The sequence below is a fragment of the Sebastes fasciatus genome, chromosome 1 (assembly GCF_043250625.1).
Source record: "Sebastes fasciatus isolate fSebFas1 chromosome 1, fSebFas1.pri, whole genome shotgun sequence".
Taxonomy (NCBI): domain Eukaryota; kingdom Metazoa; phylum Chordata; class Actinopteri; order Perciformes; family Sebastidae; genus Sebastes; species Sebastes fasciatus.
The window spans coordinates 13,823,480-13,845,876 of NC_133795.1; the positions used below are offsets into that span (position 1 = coordinate 13,823,480).

The 22,397-nt window shown below is 40.2% G+C and overlaps 1 protein-coding gene across 2 annotated transcripts; it reads left to right on the plus strand.

The window, feature by feature from the left end:
* The first annotated feature begins 475 nt into the window (after positions 1-475).
* On the plus strand, positions 476-21,001 carry LOC141764954 (sortilin-like). 2 transcript variants are annotated; one of them, XM_074630677.1, is made up of 20 exons: positions 476-803; positions 8,602-8,664; positions 8,751-8,824; positions 8,928-9,030; positions 9,224-9,385; positions 9,854-9,927; positions 12,120-12,169; positions 12,247-12,374; positions 13,962-14,106; positions 14,371-14,526; positions 14,735-14,847; positions 15,077-15,179; positions 15,259-15,427; positions 15,532-15,716; positions 15,799-15,988; positions 16,092-16,208; positions 17,059-17,167; positions 17,923-18,035; positions 18,139-18,265; positions 18,354-21,001. In XM_074630677.1, the coding sequence occupies exons 1-20, from the start codon at positions 564-566 to the stop codon at positions 18,366-18,368; spliced, it is 2,436 nt and encodes an 811-aa protein (XP_074486778.1). In that variant the 5' UTR covers positions 476-563; the 3' UTR covers positions 18,369-21,001. The 2 variants fall into 2 exon arrangements, with proteins under 2 accessions (XP_074486778.1, XP_074486786.1); XM_074630685.1 differs by having other exon boundaries at positions 537-803; positions 8,933-9,030.
* Positions 21,002-22,397: the final 1,396 nt, after the last annotated feature.

The window sequence follows — 22,397 nt, forward strand, 5'->3', positions numbered from 1 at the left end:
AAGCAACGCAATTCCTTTGCAATTCCGTTGAAATGCACTAAAACGGAGCGTTTCAGACAGAGGGTAAATACAGGTATATTCAGGCAGACAGAATGAGGAAAATAATGGGGTTTTTTTTACATTACGGCATGTAAACATGTTCTAGTAGAAGCACAAAATACAAGTATGAAGCTGAAAATGAGCATGAAATGGGACCTTTAAAAGTAAAAATTAAACTAATGTTATTGTGGGGAAAACAAAAAAGCCTGTCCTGCAGACTGTGTGTTCTGTTTTTCTTCTAATTCTTGGAATTTCAAATTCAAAGAATAAATTCACCATTATGAAACGAAAAAAAGTTGTCCAGGTCATTGCTCAGTCTGTCCACCAGGGGGCGGTGCAACACCAGAAAACACTTGACATGTCAGCCGTCCAATCAGAGAGCAGGATATCCTGGTGCTGACCAATCAGCTGCCGCGGTGGATGGGCCGTTATGGAAGCTGCTTTCTGGTGATGAGAGGGGGGCAACAGTTGGGACGGAGAGAGGAGCTGCTCGTTGAGTCTTAAGTTCCAGTCTTCTTGTAAACATGCTCCCCTCCGTGGTGTCCTGCATTTTGGCGCTCGGGTTGTTGTTGTTGTCGTCTGCGCTGGGCTCAGACCTCCACGAGGGAGAAAACTCGTCAGGTTTGAGGAGGCTGAAGAGGGAGTTAGTCGGTGATGAGGAGCGACTTAGTTTAGAGAAGTTAAAACGCAGCGCAGGACTGAATGAACAGACATGTACAGATCTGCCTGGAGGAGAGGCAACCCTGCAGAACAACACACACTCTGTAAGTCACTTATTCATGTTTCTCTTTTTAAATTAAAATAAGCTTTATTGGCATCTTTTTACTTTTTACTAGAATTTTGTCTGTGGTCACTAGTGGTGTGTCTGTGTGTCTGTGGTCACTAGTGGTGTGTCTGTGTGTCTGTGGTCACTAGTGGTGTGTCTGTGGTCACTAGTGGTGTGTCTGTGTGTCTGTGGTCACTAGTGGTGTGTCTGTGGTCACTAGTGGTGTGTCTGGTCACTAGTGGTGTGTCTGTGGTCACTAGTGGTGTGTCTGTGTGTCTGTGGTCACTAGTGGTGTGTCTGTGGTCACTAGTGGTGTGTCTGTGTGTCTGGTCACAGGTACTGTGGTCACTAGTAGTGTGTCTGTGTGTCTGTGGTCACTAGTGGTGTGTCTGTGTGTCTGTGGTCACTAGTTGTGTGTCTGTGGTCACTAGTGGTGTGTCTGTGGTCACAGGTACTGTGGTCACTAGTAGTGTGTCTGTGTGTCTGTGGTCACTAGTAGTGTGTCTGTGTGTCTGTGGTCACTAGTGGTGTGTCTGTGTGTCTGTGGTCACTAGTGGTGTGTCTGTGTGTCTGTGGTCACAGGTACTGTGGTCACTAGTGGTGTGTCTGTGTGTCTGTGGTCACTAGTGGTGTGTCTGTGTGTCTGTGGTCACTAGTGGTGTGTCTGTGTGTCTGGTCACTAGTAGTGTGGTCACTGGTAGTGTGTGGTCACTACTAGTGTGTCTGTGGTCACTAGTAGTGTGGTCACTAGTAACTAGTGTGTCTGTGGTCACTAGTAACTAGTGTGTCTGTGGTCACTAGTAGAGTGGTCACTAGTAGTGTGTCTGTGGTCACTAGTAACTAGTGTGTCTGTGGTCACCAGTAATGTGTCTGTGATCACTAGTAGTGTGTCTGGTCACTAGTAACTAGTGTGTCTGTGGTCACCAGTAGTGTGTCTGTGGTCACTAGTAACTAGTGTGTATGTGGTCACTAGTAGTGTGTCTGTGGTCACTAGTAGTGTAGTCACTGGTAGTGTGTCTGGTGTCACTAGTAGTGTGTCTGTGGTCACTAGTAACTAGTGTGTCTGTGGTCACTAGTAGAGTGTCTGGTCACTAGTACTGTGTCTGTGGTCTCTAGTAGTGTGTCTGTGGTCACTAGTAGAGTGTCTGTGGTCTCTAGTACTGTGTCTGTGGTCTCTAGTAGTGTGTCTGTGGTCACTAGTAGTGTATCTGTGGTCACTAGTATTATGTCTGTGGTCACTAGTGGTGTGTCTGGTCACTTGTAGTATGTCTGTGGGTCACTAGTAGTATGTCTGTGGGTCACTTGTAGTATGTCTGTGGTCACTAGTGGTGTGTCTGTGGGTCACTTGTAGTATGTCTGTGGGTCACTAGTAGTATGTCTGTGGGTCACTAGTAGTGTGTCTGTGGTCACTTGTAGTATGTCTGTGGTCACTAGTGGTGTGTCTGTGGTCACTTGTAGTATGTCTGTGGTCACTAGTGGTGTGTCTGTGGTCACTTGTAGTATGTCTGTGGGTCACTAGTGGTGTGTCTGTGGTCACTTGTAGTATGTCTGTGGTCACTAGTGGTGTGTCTGTGGTCACTTTTAGTATGTCTGTGGGTCACTAGTAGTATGTCTGTGGGTCACTAGTAGTATGTCTGTGGTCACTTGTAGTATGTCTGTGGTCACTTGTAGTATGTCTGTGGGTCACTAGTAGTATGTCTGTGGTCACTAGTAGTATGTCTGTGGGTCACTAGTAGTATGTCTGTGGTCACTTGTAGTATGTCTGTGGTCACTTGTAGTATGTCTGTGGTCACTAGTGGTGTGTCTGTGGTCACTTTTAGTATGTCTGTGGGTCACTAGTAGTATGTCTGTGGTCACTTGTAGTATGTCTGTGGTCACTAGTGGTGTGTCTGTGGTCACTTGTAGTATGTCTGTGGGTCACTAGTAGTATGTCTGTGGGTCACTAGTAGTATGTCTGTGGTCACTTGTAGTATGTCTGTGGTCACTTGTAGTATGTCTGTGGTCACTAGTGGTGTGTCTGTGGTCACTTTTAGTATGTCTGTGGGTCACTAGTAGTATGTCTGTGGTCACTTGTAGTATGTCTGTGGTCACTCAGCACATGGAGCTGCTCATAATGTCCCATACTGTAAACAACCTCACAAACATTTCAAAATCACTACAGATCAACCTTTTAGATGACTTTTAACTCAAGCTTTTCCAATGCAACAAGATAAATGGTTCTGTAGTTATGCTTTGACAGCTCTCTTTGATTTGAATGAAATTAATCTGAGAGGTTAAACGATTAATCGACACAAACAGAAAAAGTAATCGGCAACCGTTTTAATAACAATATTGTGTAAATAATCCAGTACCTCTTAAATAATTTTTTATATACAGTTATGGTTACAGATTCTCCCTCCACTTCCCTCCACTTGCATTTTGAGTGTAATTCATTTGCCAAAAAAAGAGAAAAAAGTTAAAGATGAATTAAACTGATAGGATTTTTAGCCCCACCGTGAATGTTTGGTATTTTTGCTTGAAAAATGACCGAAACGATGAATCATTAGACCAGTCGATCAGTTGACTCATCGTTGAAGCTCCGATCGATGTTACAAAGATAAAAAGCAGAGAAAATTAGCATAAAATGGAGAAGGTGGAAATGGCAAATGTTTTGACTAAACTATTGCTTAAATAATCTATTGTCAAAATAGTTGTCAATGTATTTACTGATGATCAGCTTCTCGTTTCTATCTGCTACACTTTTTAAATTGATCTGAATTAGATCGTCAGTCCGGGTCAAATCCATTAGTCCTACTGACTAATGGATTTTATGAAAGGTGAATAGAGGATGTAACTACAAAAAATCATAAACATTTTGTTGTGTTCTTCCAGTCTGGTAACAGGCTGATGTTGAGAATTGATGGCACATCCAAAACCGATGTGACAGCATTTGACAATATCAGCATCTTTTGTTTTTTTTGCCTTCTCTTTCTTCTTCTAGTCTTTAACTCTCTCACATCTTAACCTTGATCCCACATTATAATACACCAAAGCACACCTTGTGTTATTTAAGTACTGAACATGGTGTAATAGGAAGCACAACAAGAACAACCCAGATGTCCAGAGGAATGTTCAAGCATAACAGCGTGGTCCAAAGCTTCAGAGCTCCACAGGACAGTCTTCCTGTTGTGTGTGTGAGTGATGGACGAAGTGGACGTTACATCATTTCTGTGGCTTAGACAGCTGGGCTAGCTTTTGAGCATGAAAACGATTCGGCGCACTCACTGAGAGCAGACCGCTCCCGTCTCCTCTGGCCCTGACTAATATTCCCCAAGTTTTTTTTTGCTAGATTTAATCGAGATCAGACAAGGTAGTATGAGCATTTAGATCAGTGGTACACGCTCCATTTTTTTATTTGCTGTTTAATTTGACCAAATCAGACCAGTCTGACCGAGTCCTACGCTCCTGTGTAGGCTATTTTAGGCCCTGATAGACTACACATGATGTGTTTTGTTTGCTAGAGCCCAAGCTTTGCCTCATGTTTTTTGTATGTTTGTGTAAGGTTCATTTAGCTGACTCTGTCTGGTTTACAAACTAGCTTGCTGTTTTTTGGTTGTTTTTTTTATCCAGTCCTCTATCCCCTCTGGCCAAAAGACTGTAGAGAAAAAAACATGTTGTGTTTTCAGGGTGAAGCGTAACTGGGTCGCAGCCAGCTGTTGGAGCACCAAGAAAAGCAGCAGAGTTGATGTTCCACATGTTGAAAGAGAGAGAGAGTTATGGAAAGTGTGGGTTTGTTGATATACAGAGAGAGACGTCCAATGAGATCAACAAACTGGTGAAAATAGAGAGGCACTTGTGGACTTGTACCTGAAACTTAGAAGGTGGAGAAATAATGATGTGCTTATCTGTGTTTGCATTTAATTGCATCCATTCCACACTCTTACCAATGCTAACAGTTGATTCGCATACGGAAAATCAATCAATAACATTTGATTTGTAAAGTCAAATGTTTGTGTTTATCAAGCAAAATTCCCAAACTTTGCTGGTTCCAGCTTCTTAAATGTGAGGAAATTAGCTGATTTTCTCTGTTCTGTATAGTCCCTTTGACATGTCATTGTATGTCAAACACAGGTGTAATTAATAACATTAATTATGACCCTGCTCCATTAAAGTGGGCCAGGGCCCTGGTATAATTGTGCATGGTGGCTCACTGGAGTGGCTGTGACACACTAAATAGAATGGGATTATAATTAACTTTATCAATTACACCTGTGTGTTTTCCCTGCAATTACATGTCAAAAGGGCTGCTGTGAAAGGGGCATATTGATTATTAATTAATTAATTGTTTGGTCTATATACAGTATTATCAGAAAACAGTGAACAAGACTAAGAGTCAACAGCCATGCTAACGGCTCTGTGAGACTCACAGAGACAATGCTAATATGCTGATGTTTAGCAGGTATATTCACATAGAATATTCTATTTCTATGGTTTACCATCCTAGTTTAGCGTGTTAGCATGCTAACATTTACTAATAATTAGCACCTAACAAACATAGAACAGAACAGGACGTCATTGCCACCCCTAGAGCCATGATAGCATGGCTAAAAACCAGCTAGACAATTCAATCCAAATAACTTTCTGTCGATCGACTATTCGATCAAGCAAGTAATCGTTCCAGTAGGGCTGCAGCTAATGATTATTTTCATTGTCGATTAATCTGTTGATTATTTTCTCGATTAATTTGATTAGTTGTTTGGTCTATAAAATGTCAGAAAATTGTGAAAAATGTTGATCAGTGTTTCCCAAAGCTCAAAATGACGTCCTCAAATGTCTCGTTTTGTCCACAACTCTAAGTCATAAAGGAGTAAAGAAAACCAGAAAATATTCACATTTAAGTAGAATTTAGACTTTTTTTCTTGAAAAAATTACTCAAACCAATTATCAAAATAGTTGTCTATTAATTTAATAGTTGACAACTAATCGATTTATCGTTGCAGCTCTACATTCCCGTACAAGATTGAAATTGCGATGGACATATTTTCACTTTTTTTAACATTTTATAGACTGACCAGTTAATCAACAAAAATAAAAAATCAGCATGTTTAGTTCTGGTTTTCTTGAACAGTAATAATCGAATGGACATTAATACGACCCAGCGTACGTCTCTGCCCGCAAAACTAAGCCCAGTATCAGAGGATTGGTGTACACAGCTTCATGTGTTCAGATCAGAGCCAAGAGGGTTTGACCTCCTCTTCTGAAGTTTTATGTGTGTAAACACGGCTGAAGCAGAAAGGTTAAAACCCGGAGCAGAGGGAATAAGGAGCTCATTGTGTCGCCGTCTGACCTCTGAGAGAGGACTTCACTGGGCTCCCACCCACCAACAGTGTGTATTACTGAGTCTGCATGGACATATATGTGTGTGTCTGTTCATGTACAGCAGTGTGTGTGATACTCACTTCTGCATCTTTGTTCTTCACCTTCGAAAGTTGAACGTATTGACCTTGAGTTTAATAATGTGCAGAAGGAGCTTAGAGGAGCCTTTTCAGAGCAGATGTGAACCCTTAAATTCAACATGATACAGCATGAGGTCATGTCTGGTTTGTGAGGCCACGTCCAATCGGGACAGACTTTTATCTCTTGATTTTTTTTGCTGATTAGTAAGTGTCTTTTCTTCTCTTCACCGTCTCCTTCTACGCTTCTGTTTTCCCCATCACAGAACAGGACAGAGAGATTATTATGAACCTTTGCATCAACTCTCTTTTCCGATCCGGCTTTTCCCTTCTCCAGTCAGATAAAACAGCAGTTTTCACTCCGACACAGCTTTCTCAGCCTTTGCTTCAGCTGACCTGCCTTATAATGCAATTGTTGATTGTTTGGGTTTCGGTGTCAGTGAACTGTAGCCGGTCAAGTCAGCATTTGTTCAGTCAGCGGTTTCAGAGGAACAGATGTGGAAAACACCCCGCTGGTTAGATTTAACACAGGTGTACAAGCAACTGGCAGCCTGCTCCTAAGACAAGACACGGCATGAAACCTGTTGACCTGCAGTAATCTTGGTGGCTCTCGTCACTGTGACCAGATTTCAGGCCTTGTTTCTGTAGGTACATATTTTGATGGGAGGGCAGAGAAATATTCCTAGTTTACCCACTTCTTTACATACCAATGACATTGACCACTGACATCAATAAGTATTATAAGTGAAACTGGAATTTTGTGCATCCAGCAGAGACCTAAGACCTTCTTAAACCTCGACTGTGTCCATAACATGTGAGGTTTAAGAAGGTTTACCCTTCCATATCCATCATATTTAAACCATATCCATGGGCCATAATAACGCTTTAAGATTTTTATTTTACAATTTTGCCTAGGGAGAAGAGAGAAAACTGACATGTGACAATGTTCCTTGACAGATTTGAAGCCAACACACTGTGGTTTAATGGTATGAAACTGAGTTGGGAGGACAAGACACATCCTGCTTTACATGTTTTACCTGACCAACAGATTGACTGGATGACTGCAAAGGAGGGGAGGTTAAGTTGTCAAGCAATTAACCGATTTAAGAGATGAAGGAATAGTTGGATGCATGCAGGCTGTGATGAAATGATTTATGAAGAGGAGATATGGAAACTTGTGTTCACGCACTTGGACAGTCGGGGGGCCGGCCAGTTTCCACTGGACCTATTTACAAGGAGTTTCCAGCAGCCCAACCTGGCCGTCGTCCTGTGGCTTTATAGAGCTGTATGCAGACTCTCTGTGGCTGGGCTCACCTTGTAAACATCTCTGCCCTGCCAGCAAGCGAGAGGAGGGGAGAAAAACCTTCGATGGCTCAATACATTATGCTGAAACGACCAACGTCACTCTGGATGAATAGACTGGAATGTTGTTTGCAGTCAGTGTGCACTTGTTGTGAAATAAAAGTTCAGGACTAAACTATTTCTGCCTCTAATATGATGTAACACCAAGGATTTGTTTTTAGATTTTATGTTGAACTTTACACTGGAAAATGTTTTTGCTTGAAATAGGTACAAAAAAATATGCCAATGGAACAAGTGAACATTTGCTTGCTACGATTTCTTGAAAGATGATGTAATATTTAGGTCTTTTCAAGATAAAAAAGAGATTTTGAAATTAGCTGAGAAAACTAATTTTGAGTTATATTTCACTAGCATTAGGAACTTGTGTCAAAATAAGCATGCAATGCTCAAAAGTAGTGTTTTGAACAAGATATTCAAGATGCATCGTCTAAAAACAAGTCCCTATATCCCAGTGAAATGTTACTTGTTAGGTGATTGTGTCATATATTAAGTGTTATGAGATATTTTGACTAGTGATTAGACAAATATACTTGGTAAGATTTGGTGTTTTGCAGTGATACATTTTATGAAAAGTACATTTTTGGCCTACATTTACTGTACAGTATGTGAGTGTGTGTGTGTGTGTGTCTCGCTGTGCTCGGGACATGGGTGATTGTTTTGTTCTCCGGCCTCGGCTTTGTCATTATGGCGGGAATGTAGGTCACACACGCAGAGTGCATTCAAATGGCCGAGTTACTTTGGACAGTAAGAACAATTCATTCCGTCCTCTCGTTCGGCGAGCGACGGAAACACACACAGACACACACACAAACTCTCTTTGTTTATATCAGACTAAACTCTGGACTCTTGTTTGTGTGTGTGTGTTCTTCAGCTGACACAGTATTAAATAAACAATATCACATGAGATTCAGAATTATTTAAAATAATCCTGGTCAAGAAACATTTTTGCAAGAATGACTCATTGATTGTTTTCTAAAAACTTTTTTTCCCCTTCCCTTCCAGTTCACCTTCAAAGTGAGGACCATGGGTTCACTGTCACTGGCCTGGGTGGGAGATGGATCTGGGGTGAGTTTGTTTACATGAGTGATAATATATGACTAAGACCAAGATGTTGTGGAGATGGTTGTGTAATCCTTGCTCTCTTCCCCCAGGTGCTGCTGGTGTTGACGACATTTCAGGTGCCGTTGTTCATGATGCGTTTCGGTCAGTCCAACCTCTACAGGAGGTGAGAAATGTCTGGTGGTCGTTGGCAAACACTAAATTGAGCAAAACATTATTTGTCATAGCTATGGTCTGAGGGTCTAACTGCAACTTTGTCACTGTGTCAGTGAAGACTATGGGAAGACATTCAAAGATGTGACTCACCTGATCAACCACACCTTTATCCAGAGTGAGTTTGGCATCGCCATCAGTCCCGACCACTCTGGCAAGGTGAGCCGTAGTGTGTTATTCTACGTTTTTAAGTGCTGAAGATGCAGGACCTTTTCACATACTTAGGGATTTGTTTTTTTGTTGTGGTTGCTCTATATAAAAGTCCATAACCTTTACCTCGTTATAACACAGAAAATGATAAAGCTCCACTCTACTAGTTGTAACATTAGCTCCTCTCTGTGTTTGGTTTCAGGTGATGCTCACTGGTGATGTGTCAGAAGTCGGGGGGTTTAAGCTGTTTCGCTCGCAGGACTTTGGCGTGACCTTTGTACCAACCGACCTGCCGTTTGAGCCCCTCATTCAGATGCTGTACAACCCTGGAAACAGCGACATACTGCTGACGCTCAGCATCACGGTAGCAGCTTTCATTCTTCAGACCAAACCAAGCCTCAGGTCCTAGTTTTGAGTTTTAAAGAGGACCAATTATGCTAATGTGCTTTTTCCTTTTCCTTTAGTGTGTTATAAAGTATGTGCATGTCTTTTACATGCAAAGTTACAAAGCCGAAGAGTTTGGTTTGGTTGATCAATCACAACAGAGTGGGCCAGCTGACCAATCAGAGCAGACTGGGCTTTTCGGGAGGTTTGAGAAGAAGAAAAAAAGCCTTGTTTTGAACAAGTAGAAACCCAAAATACAAGTTTGCACCTGAAAATAAGCATAATAGGTCCTCTTTAATAAAGTAATCTAAACTGGATCAACTCACCTCTCTTTATTGGATGCTAGACTTCTATTTCAAGCTACTAAATTCTTGATTAGGCATGACTGAATACTCAAAAAGTCTATGAACACTTTTCTTTTACTGATGAAGCCTTTCCCCCCCCCCAGCTGGACCTGTGGCTATCTGAGGATTTCGGTGCCACCTGGAGGAAGATCCATGACAGTGTTTGTTTGGTCAGATGGTGAGAATGGTCCTCTACATCATCTGTCAGTTTTGTAATAACTTATAAATACACACAAGACATGTGGGTTGTTGGTACTAGATATGTAACAGATGACATAATGAAGTCAAACACTAGGGACTGTAAGAAAATGATTGATGTTTGGAGGGGGCCTGAACCATATGTCTAAAAAATCAAACCCAACATTATTAATATGTGGTTTTGTCCTTCTCCTTGACAACCCTGATGATATCATAGGTTAACTCTTTATGATGCATTTAACTTTACTGTTCTGTTATAATGAAGAATAAAGTGAAGACAACTGTTGGCCAGTGTAAAAATGCAGCAAGGTTTAGTGAGATAACCCCAAACTATAAAAATCTGCTGTTTCTCAAAACCGTCATATTGGTCCTATTAGCTGCTAGAAAATAAAACCCTGTTGCAGAGACTTGATTGATGCTCTGCATATGGAAAAACGTATATTTATGATCCATGCCGCACACACAGTAGTAAATCAGTAAAAGGCAGTGCTGGAAGAAGTACTCACATCTTAAGTAAGAGTAGAAATACAACCGTCTAAAAATACTCCGGCACAAGTAAAAGTCCTGCATTCACAATGTTAATCAGCAAATTATACATAAAGGTGATATTTATAACATTGATCACATTAAGCCACTAGATGTCAAATTCTCCCTCCCCCGTTCCATTGCACTAACTTCACAACAAGTCGTTCGCCGACACTTACCATCAATCTCAGCCATTATCTGTTTTTTCCACACTAACTGACGATCCAGAGATACCACGTGATACCAACGTCGTTTTACTGTTGGCTCACTAGCCTTGTTAGAAGTGGGAACCAAACGTCAGATATCTTCCACAGAGATAAACAAAACATTCATTTTGGACCGGCCAGATTTTTAAAAAATATTCATACACAATTCTAATATTTTTTTTCAGGAAAAACGAAACTTGTATTCAGGCACCTTTCTAAAGTTTTTTTTTTTTTTTTTAAATATTCGTCCACATAAAAATGTTATCAATAAGACCTTTAAAGTATCAAAAGTAAAAGTAATCATTACGTAAAATGGATCCTTTCACAGGGTTATATTATTATAGAATATTATATTATTTTGTTTTTGTCACTAATGAATACATTTTAATGTTGTAGTTCATCAATGTGGAGCCAATTTTAGGTACTTTGTATACTACAGTGTAGATTAGTAGTAAAGTACTGCGTCATATGTTTTTTTTTTTTTTATGTAAAAAGTAACTAAGTGTCAAACAAATGTAGTGCAGTAAAAAATACCATATTTCGCTCTGAGATGTAGTGGAGTAGTAGTATAAAGTAGCCTCTCCTTCTTTGACCCCATCTACCCCTCGAATAATTTTCATACAGCCCGTTAATAGATTTCACCACTTTTATAAACATTGAAGTTATTTAACTTATTTAACTTGTTTAACTTGTCGTCTAGCAGAGTGTGAACCCTCAGTAACCTTCTGTATGTCAATCATCTGTGTGTGATTGGTTTAGAGTGAAAAATAAATTGTCAAAGCGGGACATAAAACACTGACAGGGTGTGAAACAGCTTTGTGCATATTTGTTTCCACTCAGCCTCCATGTGCATCTTTGTTTTTGCCATAACAGGAGTGTGTTTGTGTGTTCTTTGTCCATTTCTGTTATTCCAGCTGTTTTCCCCACCACAGTTCGGATCGCTCTCCCGACTCTCGTTTCATTTGGGCACCAGAGTTCACATGAGGTTGCGGTGTCAGCCTGCGGTTGTTTAGCGCTGCATTGTGGGAACATTGTGATAGCTCTGCGTGACCACAGCTGTTATTTAGGCCCCAGCCTAAATTGAGTGAAGAGAGAGAGAGAGAGAGAGAGAGCCGAGGCTGCTGTCAGAGTGAATCATGAGTCAGCAACGGCAGCATTCTTATTCAGCCCACAGTCCTTGAACCGGCAGAATCTTTGCAGTGTGAAAACCTTCATCCCCATTGGCAGCGAACAAAGCCAGAGAGGGCTTGGAGCGCGGCCCGGGGGGTCGATGTGTGCCTTGCTCGCACAGCACTTAGAAGAAACCACAAACCATAATCTGTGATCTCTACAAATTCCAAAAGTGGATTTATATTTGAACTCAGACGACTTTCAGATGTTTAAAAAATGTCTTTCCTTTCTCCAGATTCCTTCCTTCACCGTTTCTTTTTCTCACATACAGGGGTCCAAAACACACTATCTACTTTACAACGAACTACAATGGATCATGCAGTAAGTGAAGACAGTATAGTCACCGGTATATTTAAAATCCTGCAATACATCTAGTAACTCCACTTTCTTTCTGTTAGATGATAAAGGCATGTTGGAGTTAAGGACGACGGCAGACTACGGTCGAAGTTTCAAGACCATCGCAACCAGAGTTTACTCCTTTGTACTGGGAGGGCGCTTTGTTTTTGCCTCCATCATGACTGGCACGGTACGTGTGAGTGTGTGTGAGTGTGTGTCTGTGCAAGTTTTTTGCCTCTTTGCCTTTTATTGGATCTAAAAGCAGAATGTGTGTTTCTGTGAATCTACCTTGCACTGTTTTTGTGATGCATACAGTATCTCTATATACAGTATGTTTCTTCACACATTCCTGTGTGTGTATAATGTTTCTTCATAGACATAAATGGTAACACACCGTAACATTTTTGTACAAATGTTGCCTCTATGTGCATTTTCCGAGGTAAAGACTCGCCCAGAAAATATATTTTCTCACTTGCCACAAGTGATATCTAGCCGTTCTCGACCCCGTTTTCACCTGGCGTTAACATGCGATCTATATCTGGATAAGGAAAAACATATGTTAATGCAGGGTGATCGGATCAGCCGGACCACATCTGGAGGTGGTTTGGCTCATATTATGATAATATCTCATTCAGGTATGAATGCAATCCTTACAGCCTGACCACATTCTGAGGAAAAACAAATCTGCTCCGAATCACCTAACTTCACCTCTTACTGCTGGCTGAAGATGCAAGACTAAAGCTCCATCTAGTAGCTGTAGCTATCAAGTTTTCCCTGGCAAAAAATGATTACAAATTAATGACCCATGTCCATGGCATTGCTTTCCTTGACTTAGGAGGAGCCGTGTTTGTTGTACACCAGACCCACCTAAACTAATTTGCATATTGAGATCTGATCACAATGCAGGTAAAAAACGAACGCTATTAATATCAGGTGTAAATGCAAAGGCCTATGGATCGGTTGTCATCGTCCAGATATTTCATCCAGATACAGATCACAGCAGGTGTAAACGGGAAATAGTTTTTATATGCTTAGGATTTGTGCATATTATTATTATTATTATTATTATTATGGGTTGTATTTATGAGGTACCTATTACGTATGAGGTAGATGACGGTCGTCACGCCCCCAATTTGGAGAAGCAGACAGGAGTTACCGCATTGAAGCAAAGCAATGTACTGCTGTGGATGGGGTCAGTAGCAAATCATATTTTAACCATCTAAAAGGAAGGCTTACCTACAAAAAAATCAGATTAAGTGTACGCTATATTTAGAATATCTTCACCGCTTTACCTTGCCGTCAGACGGCCCTTTCTGACAGGGAATTGAAGCCGTTGTATCCATTTATGCTCTCGCTAGTGTGTTTGTGCTGTTGTGTGAATTTGGTGAAACCGAACTAACCAAAGTCACACAATAACACAAACTAACTGATCGAGGCAGCGGTAGACCAACAACTTCTGTGTTCTGCGAGTTAAAAAATACTGTTTTTTTTCAATGGAGTCTGTTTGCTTTGGCGAGAGCATAGATAACGGCTTCAGTTCTATGTCGGAAACATAAACTGTATTGAGCCTTTCTTTTAGGTGGCTAAAATAAGTTTTGTTACCGGCCCCGTCAACAGCACTGTATTGCTTTGCTTTTGTGCGGTAACTCCTGTCTGCTTCTCCAAACTGGGGGCGTGCCGACCGTCATCTACTGTAGGTAATACACTGACTATCATCATGCAGGTGATTGTTTGTTCTTTTGTGATTTGGGTGTACTGTCCCTTTAACATTGCTTAGGGAACAGAGCGAATGATCCACGTGTCAGTGGACGGAGGCGAGGTGTGGAACATGGCGCAGCTTCCTACAGTCAACCACGAGCAGTTCTACTCCATCCTGGCAGCCAATCAGGACATGATATTCATGCATGTGGACAACCCTGGAGGTCAGAGCCAGTGAGGATGCTCATAGTGATGATTGATGTGGTTGATGATGATGTTGACAATGTTGGTAATTACAGATGACGCTAATGACTAACAATAATGTTCATATAATGCTAAATAACCTTCATGCTAACAGTCTGATTAGGTGTCCTTGAAAAAGATCCTGAAGCTGCAGAAAGTTTCTCTGTGGGGGTCAGTAAACGCATCATTTGATATGGCCCGACTTTGAGACTTGTTTATCTTTGCGTGTGTTCTGTGTTGACCAGACTCCGGTGTTGGGACCATCTATGTGTCAGATGACAGAGGAGCCGTGTTCTCCAAGTCTCTGGAGCGCCATCTTTACACGACCACAGGAAGCGACACTGACTTCACCGCCATTGCTTCACTCAGGGGCGTCTACATGACCAGCGTACTCACAGAGGGTGGGTCAGCACACTACGTAATATATACTTACACATTTAAGAGGAATCTTGTGGTTATTCTTTGTCAACATTTTTAAATATGATTTATTATCTTTTCATTTAATTACAAAAAGTTGCAAAATGTCAACCGTTCATATATCACTAATAAACATGCAAAAAATCATCTATGGATCCTGATGGTAATTGAAGTGAATGTTATTGACTGCAGATGGTGCAATGGAGACGGTGATCACCTTCGACCAAGGAGCAAAGTGGCAGACGCTGCGCAGACCACAGAACAGCCACTGTGACACTGAGACCTCCACCAACAGGCCTAACAGAGTGAGATTTATACACAGTATATTTAAATATATACATTTTTATTGTGATGTGCATGTATTTTTCATTATGTCTGGAGTGTTTCATTTAAGTGATGAGCAGTTTTAGTTTTTTGTAAATGTTATTAAAACTGCTGTTTTTTATTTCTGTGGAGTTTTAACATCAGTATGAGTGTCTGCAGTGAGCATGTTGACTTCTTACCAACATTACCCTAATTATCGTGTCTTTACAGTGCAGACTTCACATCCACGCCTCCTACAGCACCACCATGAAGATGAACGTCCCCATGCTGCCTCTCTCACAGCCCAGTGCTGTCGGCGTCATTTTAGCCCATGGTAAAAAGATGTCTTTACCCTGAATCATCTCACTGCATGGTTAAACGTCTCATAACACCGGTGTCCTCTGTTTCCTCAGGCAGCATTGGAGACGCAGAGTCAGCTCTCTCCCCTGACGTGTACGTGTCTGACGACGGGGGCTACTCGTGGTTGTTGGCTCTCAGGGGCCCCCACCATTATGCTATACTGGACTCTGGAGGGCTGCTGGTGGCTGTGGAGCACACCAACTCACCTGTCAATCAGATCAAGTGAATATAACCGAGTATACTACATGATTTGTTCATTGTAGTATTTGCTCTTATATATTTTACGGACTCTTTTTCTGCCCATTCTTTTCCCCCTACACCGTCAGGTTTTCAACAGATGAGGGGCAGTGCTGGCATACGTATAACTTCACCAGCGACCCGCTTCACTTCAGTGGTATGGACAGCGAGCCCGGCTCTCGCTCCATGAACGTCAGCCTGTGGGGCTACAGAAACGACTTCAGTAAATGGGTGGTGATGACTATCGACTTCAGGAAAATCCTCACCAGAGACTGTGAGTATGTGAAAGAATACGGGATGTAAAAGGAAGCGTTTCACCTTGATTTACATGTGTGTGTGTTTATATGTATGTGCAGGTACTGAAGAGGACTATGTCCAGTGGCTGGCTCACTCTGCAGACCCCAGTGGGTCTAGTGATGGCTGTGTGCTGGGCTATAAAGAGACCTTCTTACGCCTGAGGAAAGACTCTGTCTGCTGGAACGGGAGGGACTATGGCATCACTAAGAAGCTGTCCCCCTGTCCATGCACAATGGATGATTATCACTGGTATGTTTTTGTGAAATACCAAAATAGATAAAGTCTATTTTCATCCTGCAGACAGTCTGTCTCCGTAAAAGACTGCCAAGTGAGCTTCCTCTTTGTCTCACAGTGACTTTGGATATTACCGGCCAGAGAACAGCTCAGAGTGTGTGGAGCAGGAGGAGCTGAAGAGTCATCCTCTTGAGTTCTGCTTAAACGGGACAACTGAACAGCTTCAGACCAGCGGGTGAGGACACCTGTTTTTATCTTTGCTCTCTCTTTCATCAGCTGTAGTTTAGGATAGTAGTTCCCTACCTGGGGTACGGGCCCCCCGGAGGGGTGTCTCCAAAGATCACAAGGAGTGCGCCAGGATTTCTCTGCTCTGAAGTTGTCAAAATTAGATTTGCACATTAATAACTAAAATCATAATAACACACTTATTGAATAATATATACAAAAGTCTGTATATAAAACTATTTAAATATATAAATTTTTAGCAAAATCTAATGAAATATTCTGCTTCAATCCGTATTTGTTGCCGTTTAGCCTTTCAAAAAACAAAATTTTCTCAGCGGTCAAAAACCTGTTTTCTCTCCCGCTTAACGCACACAAAGGGAGGCGGTCCAGCAGTAATCTAACTACACCATAAATTGCATCTATTTAACCACAATAACATAAATATGTATTTCGGCTCTTACTGTATTATAGTAAATTAATTAAATTGTTACATCATCACTCTATTTATGTTGACAAAACGGACAAGTTCTATTTATTAAGTTGACTTAATAAAAAAGGACTAATTTAATATGCCGAATCCCTTTAAAGCCATTGCTCTGTGAGTATATAGTTCAAGAATAACTAAAGAAATACACGGCACGAAACACAACACAATTAAATACTTTCTTAGTTTAGTCGCTAGTAGTGTAAAAGATAAAGATCCAAGGTCAAAGCAAAATATGAACACTTGAGCCTACATCTCCCTCCATTAGTGGTATGAGTCTTATCTTCCGTTTACCAGCTGTCTTGTCCTGCCCTGTGTCCTTTTCATTGAGTTTTATCTTACCTTACATGTCTCTCCGTCTCTCCGTACATTTAAGCTACCGGAAGATTCCGGGAGACCAGTGTGTGGGAGGTTTCCAGCCAGACAGGAAGGAGACGGACCTGAGGAGGATGTGCACCAGCAACGCCCTTTATCCAAATTCTCTGGTCAGTCCTGCTCATTCTGAGGTGCTACACAGCAGAACGTTATCTACCTGGTTAACTGCATATTAGGATACCCTGAAAATCAATAGCATGGTCAACACTGAAGGCGTGAGTGGGTTATCAAGTAGCGGTCTGACATGAGTCAAGTTCCCAACCAAACTGACGCCATTTGCGTTTTCACGTCAGCCACCGTAGTTGTCCTACATGCTCGGCACACAGGAGAGGCTTCAATTGGGTGTAATCTGCAGCCTGACCTCTAGATACTGCCAGATCCTACACACTGTTCCTTTAAGTCACATCATTCATGTATGTCATGATTTAACTGATCTCTGTGATTTATAAATCTTTTAAGTCTGCTTTCATTGCACTTTGTCACATTTATCGATACACTTTTCAGACTCAGTCAATCGTGAAACTGCTTTTATGATGTGATTTCCAGAGTTTCCACTCAGGTTCTTTTACGCTCAAATTGAAAATGTGCATAAAAACAAGTGAATGGGAACACACTAATTGTTCAATAAGTGTAGGTTCAAACTTAAACACAGGCAGATGTAGATGTAGTCAAGTTTTTCTTTTCTTTTTTTCCAACCTGACATCCTCAGGCTCTTGAACAAATCCTGTTGTGCACCCAGTTATTCACAAACAGGGATGGTAAATAGCCAATGAAGCAGATTTTACACTGAGGTCAGGCAGTGTGAGTTTTCAGCATTGTAATTTCTCTACATTTTCAGCCCTTTCTGTTTCTGTAACTCTAACAGACTGAAAGCAGCTCACCGAACACCGCTGTCATAGTGATGGTTGTCATAGCGATGCTTCTGACGAGTGCTGTTGCAGGCGTTTGGCTGGTTAAGAAATACGTCTGCGGGGGACGGTCAGTTAACTATGTTTCATCTTTCCACACACGCTTAATGCACACAAATAAACACTGTATTTCATCTCTGTTTGTTTCTAATATTTACTCGTGTCCTCATCAGGTTCCTCGTGCACCGATACTCTGTGATGAGGGAACACGTTGAGGCTGATAAAATAGAAGGAGTCGATGATGTTGACACTCACTACATGGAGACAGGAAAAGAACAGTACAACGAAGACTCAGATCAGGTATCTGATACTGTGTAAAAGGCCCTATTTTTAGTTCAGCTTTTTGATTCTCTATTAACTAATATGTGTTGTTTGTGTCTCTCCACAGGACCTCTTAGAATAAGGTGGACATTTCTCCACTCAAAGGCTCTTCAAGACTAAATTTGTACACAGTCTTTCATGATGCCTGGGCACTCCTGTTGCTCCCACATGCCGATTAACATCTGCTTCTCACTTCTTGCTGTCCCCTGGTGGCTGGAGGACTCAACAGCAACTCACATTGCTTCCTTGTACCAGTTGAGTCTCCCACAAAAAGGCGAACTGGTGGTTTTGGGGAGGGGGGACGAACCCAGCGCAGAGCAGAAGAAAGCCTCTGGGGTCCCTGGAGAGCTTTTGTCATTTCTGTCACAAAGAGTTCTGTAAAGACCACTGAGTCTGAATACGTGCTCTGTATGTTTCCTCTCATGCTGACCTGAGAAAAGATGGCCTTTCATATCGTGATGCGCTGCAGAAGCACAATACAGAGGCTAGATATACTGTAGAGGCTTGCAGAACAGCTTATATCATAAGAGTTAGGGAACAATCAAGCAGCAGAACACAGAAAATAGTCATCAGTATTTTAGCTCAGAGAATATGTCTGCTGTCAGTTCACTAGTTTTTGTACTCAGTAAATTTAAGATACAGTCCTGTTGTGCATGGTGGCCATTTTACCTTTCATTTTGTCAGCTTCACGAGTCACTAAAATAAGATTAGACTCCTAGAAATAGATTATATTTCTATAGATTGTATTTATGGCTAGACTACTTACCTCTGAGTTACCTGTTAGTCAACCGTTCTTCAGAAGTGAGCACTTTTCATTTAAACAGCAGCTACGTAGAGCAGCAGTGCCTCCTCTAATGTTACTGGTCACTATTTCTGACTGGTGGTGTTTTTGTTTTTACCATACACAATATATGCTTTTTAGTGGTAAGTATTTACTGGAATTTTAATCAAGTAATGCACTTTAGATCTAATAATAATAATCACAAATTAAATTCATATAACACACTTTAAAATAAAGCGAAATCTCAAGGTGCTTCACAAAAAGGGTAAAACAATCATAATAAAATGTTTACAATTCTAAACAATTTACACAAAAGAACCATGCAATTAAAAGCGTTAAAATAAGATAAATAAAATCTACAGACAAAATATTTCAAGGCCCAAGTTAAAAAGTATATAAAATTAGAGACAGAATCTGAATTTAAAAAAAATTATATATGAAACTGAGTACACTGTAATGGCTTTTTTTTATACAACAGTAATAACTTTTTAATAAAGACTGGTCTTTTGTATTTCACGGCACTTTTAAAAGTAGGTGATATATAATCATTACAGTATTTTAATAGTCAAATATTATTGTCTGACAATAAAGTATTATCGTATCGTATTATTCATACGTTTTAATTATTATTAAAGTTTCAATTGATAGAAAATTCAGAATAAAATGCAATTGTAACCAGAACATAACAAATTAGTGACTACTAGTGCTTATTTTAGAAGAACTTGTATCAGCTCCCAGATAAATGAGGTCGACTAACAATAAAATAAGTACCTTTTTAGTGCCTATTGAAGCTTTTACAATAAATGTTAAAAGGACCTGCCATTGTTGTGAAGACATAAACTATTTTTGTATACAGTGCAGCTTCATACAAGCAATATCTTCTACTCCCCTGTATGTGTGGTGAAAATGAAAGACTTGAATTATTGCCAAAGCACTTTTATTGTTTAGTTTTCTAATTGTAGAGGAGAAACCTAACCTTAGCCCAGCATTGTAAGAAGTATGAAGGTAATGCTAACCCAAACCCTTTACTTGAACTTTCTGATTTTTTTTTTTTTTTTTTGCTTAACAGGGTGCACCAATATGTTGCTGTTGTTGTGTTTTAATTTTTGCTCTGTTGTTTTATTTGGCTGATATTTCCCCCATATCAGCCAATACCAATATGCATTTGAATAACAATCTTAATGCAGCTGCAGGCATAATCATGAAGATAATCATTACATGCTGTATACATAGCTTAATATTAGCAGAACAAACATTTCCAGAATTATACTGATATTGTTTTTCAAAGCTACTATTAGCCAGTCTTCTTATATATTGGTGCATCCCAATTTAATAATCTCACAGATGTTGCAAAATATCCACAATAATAGAACTAATTTATCAGATTAATGTGTCTGGTGGCCATACACTTTAAGTTAATTGAGTAATTAAGATGTTTGCCGGCTACCATTTCTTTTATCTGCAATGTAAGAACTGTAACTTCTGACACGTGCAGGGCTTATGACCAATGCTTGTGTTCTCCAGCAGAGTCAATAATATCCCAGCGAATAAGCTATTGTAATAAGCTGGCCTAATATAGAGGCATATTCTCAAGGACTGTTGGGTGGACTTTGTCAGATATGAAAGCAAATTCATATGCTTGATGCTTCTTTATTTACACAGAACAAGAACAAACCCAGCTATTTACTGGATTCAATGATTTTATTTTTGCACTGTATCTACAGATCTGTGAAAAAGTTGCATTTGTGCCTCCTTGTGCATCTAATTTTTGTAAAGTATTCGGGCCATGAGTTGTGATCTTCATTCCATCTTGTTTTCTTGACCGTTTGCTAGAATATCAGAGATGAGTATCTCTGAATTAAACTATTCTGTAGCACAAATGTTTTATAACAATGTTTGCATTTATTGAATGAAATAACACAATCTCTCCTACATCCGTTCAGTTGTGTTTGGGTTTTGTTAATGCATAATTTCTGCAAGTCAAGTCAATTAAAAAATATGTAAAGTATGTTCATAGCAAAGTACAGCCTACTAAAATGTAAAAACTACAAATAGCCATTGCAAAGATGTGGTTATCTTTAGCAGGGCTTTATTATTATTGCATTAAATCAATATACTGCTGGTGTTACTGTACCCTTGAAGGTGGAAAATAATGTGCAAGGAAATGTTCAGTCACACCACAGCTATGGAGCTACACTGAGGTAATTAACAATGATCGAACAATCACTATGAATTAATAAAGTGCAAATTAAAAGTATTTGCATTAGTTGTTTACTGAAGACACTGATTTATATTAGTAACTCAGTGTTTACTTAATGGTGTTAGCAATTATTTAATAGGGCTGGGCAACATATTGATATTATATTGATATTGTGATATTAGACTAGATATTGTCTTAGATTTGGGATATTGTAATATGGCAATATGGATAAACACCAGCGAGGGATTTTTCACAACCTTGCAACCCAAATTTAGTTTTTATTAATGGCTTATAAGCAAAAGTTACTTAAAGGTCCCATATTATAAAAAAGTGAGATTTTCATGTTTTTTTATTATAAAGCAGGCTTAAGTCCTATGTAAATACTGTGAAAGTATCGAAACACTCAATCCACTGGGAAATACACACAGCCTGTATTCAGAAACTGCATTTGAAACAAGCTGTCAGGATTTCTGCCCATTCGTGATGTCACGAATATACAATATTTAGACCCTTGACACAATTTTAAATGTAAACGTTCTAAATGTGTCCCAGTTAATTCCTGGTTGCAGTGTATGTGAATGTCATCAACTGACAGGAAGTACACATGGACCCAAGCTGTTGCCTAGCAACGCAATTATGTTGCAATTCCGTCAAAATGCGCTAAAACGGAGCGTTTCAGACAGGAGTAAATACAGGCATATTCAGGCAGACAGTATGAGGAAAATAAAGTGTTTTTTTTAACATTAAAGCATGTAAACATGTTCTAGTAGAAACACAAAATACAAGTATGAACCTGAAAATGAACATATTATGGGATCTTTAAATGTGAGTTAAACAAGTAGCCCAAAATATCTCCATTGGACGCTAAGCTACTAAATTTCCTAAATGTGGAAATATAACAACTAGAACTACAACGCTATAGTTACTTAAAACTGTACCCGGGTACTTCCCACCTCTGTTAATGCACTAAAGGAACTATTACAGTTGTTCTCAGTCGCTTTGGCTGATTTAATAAAGCAGTCTTAATGCTCTCAGTATGGACAGACAGCATTGTCTCACTGGAGGCCATGACGTCATTCAACCAGCAGGAGGCACAACGCTCTTCACTACGTAGCTGTTTGACCGGAAGT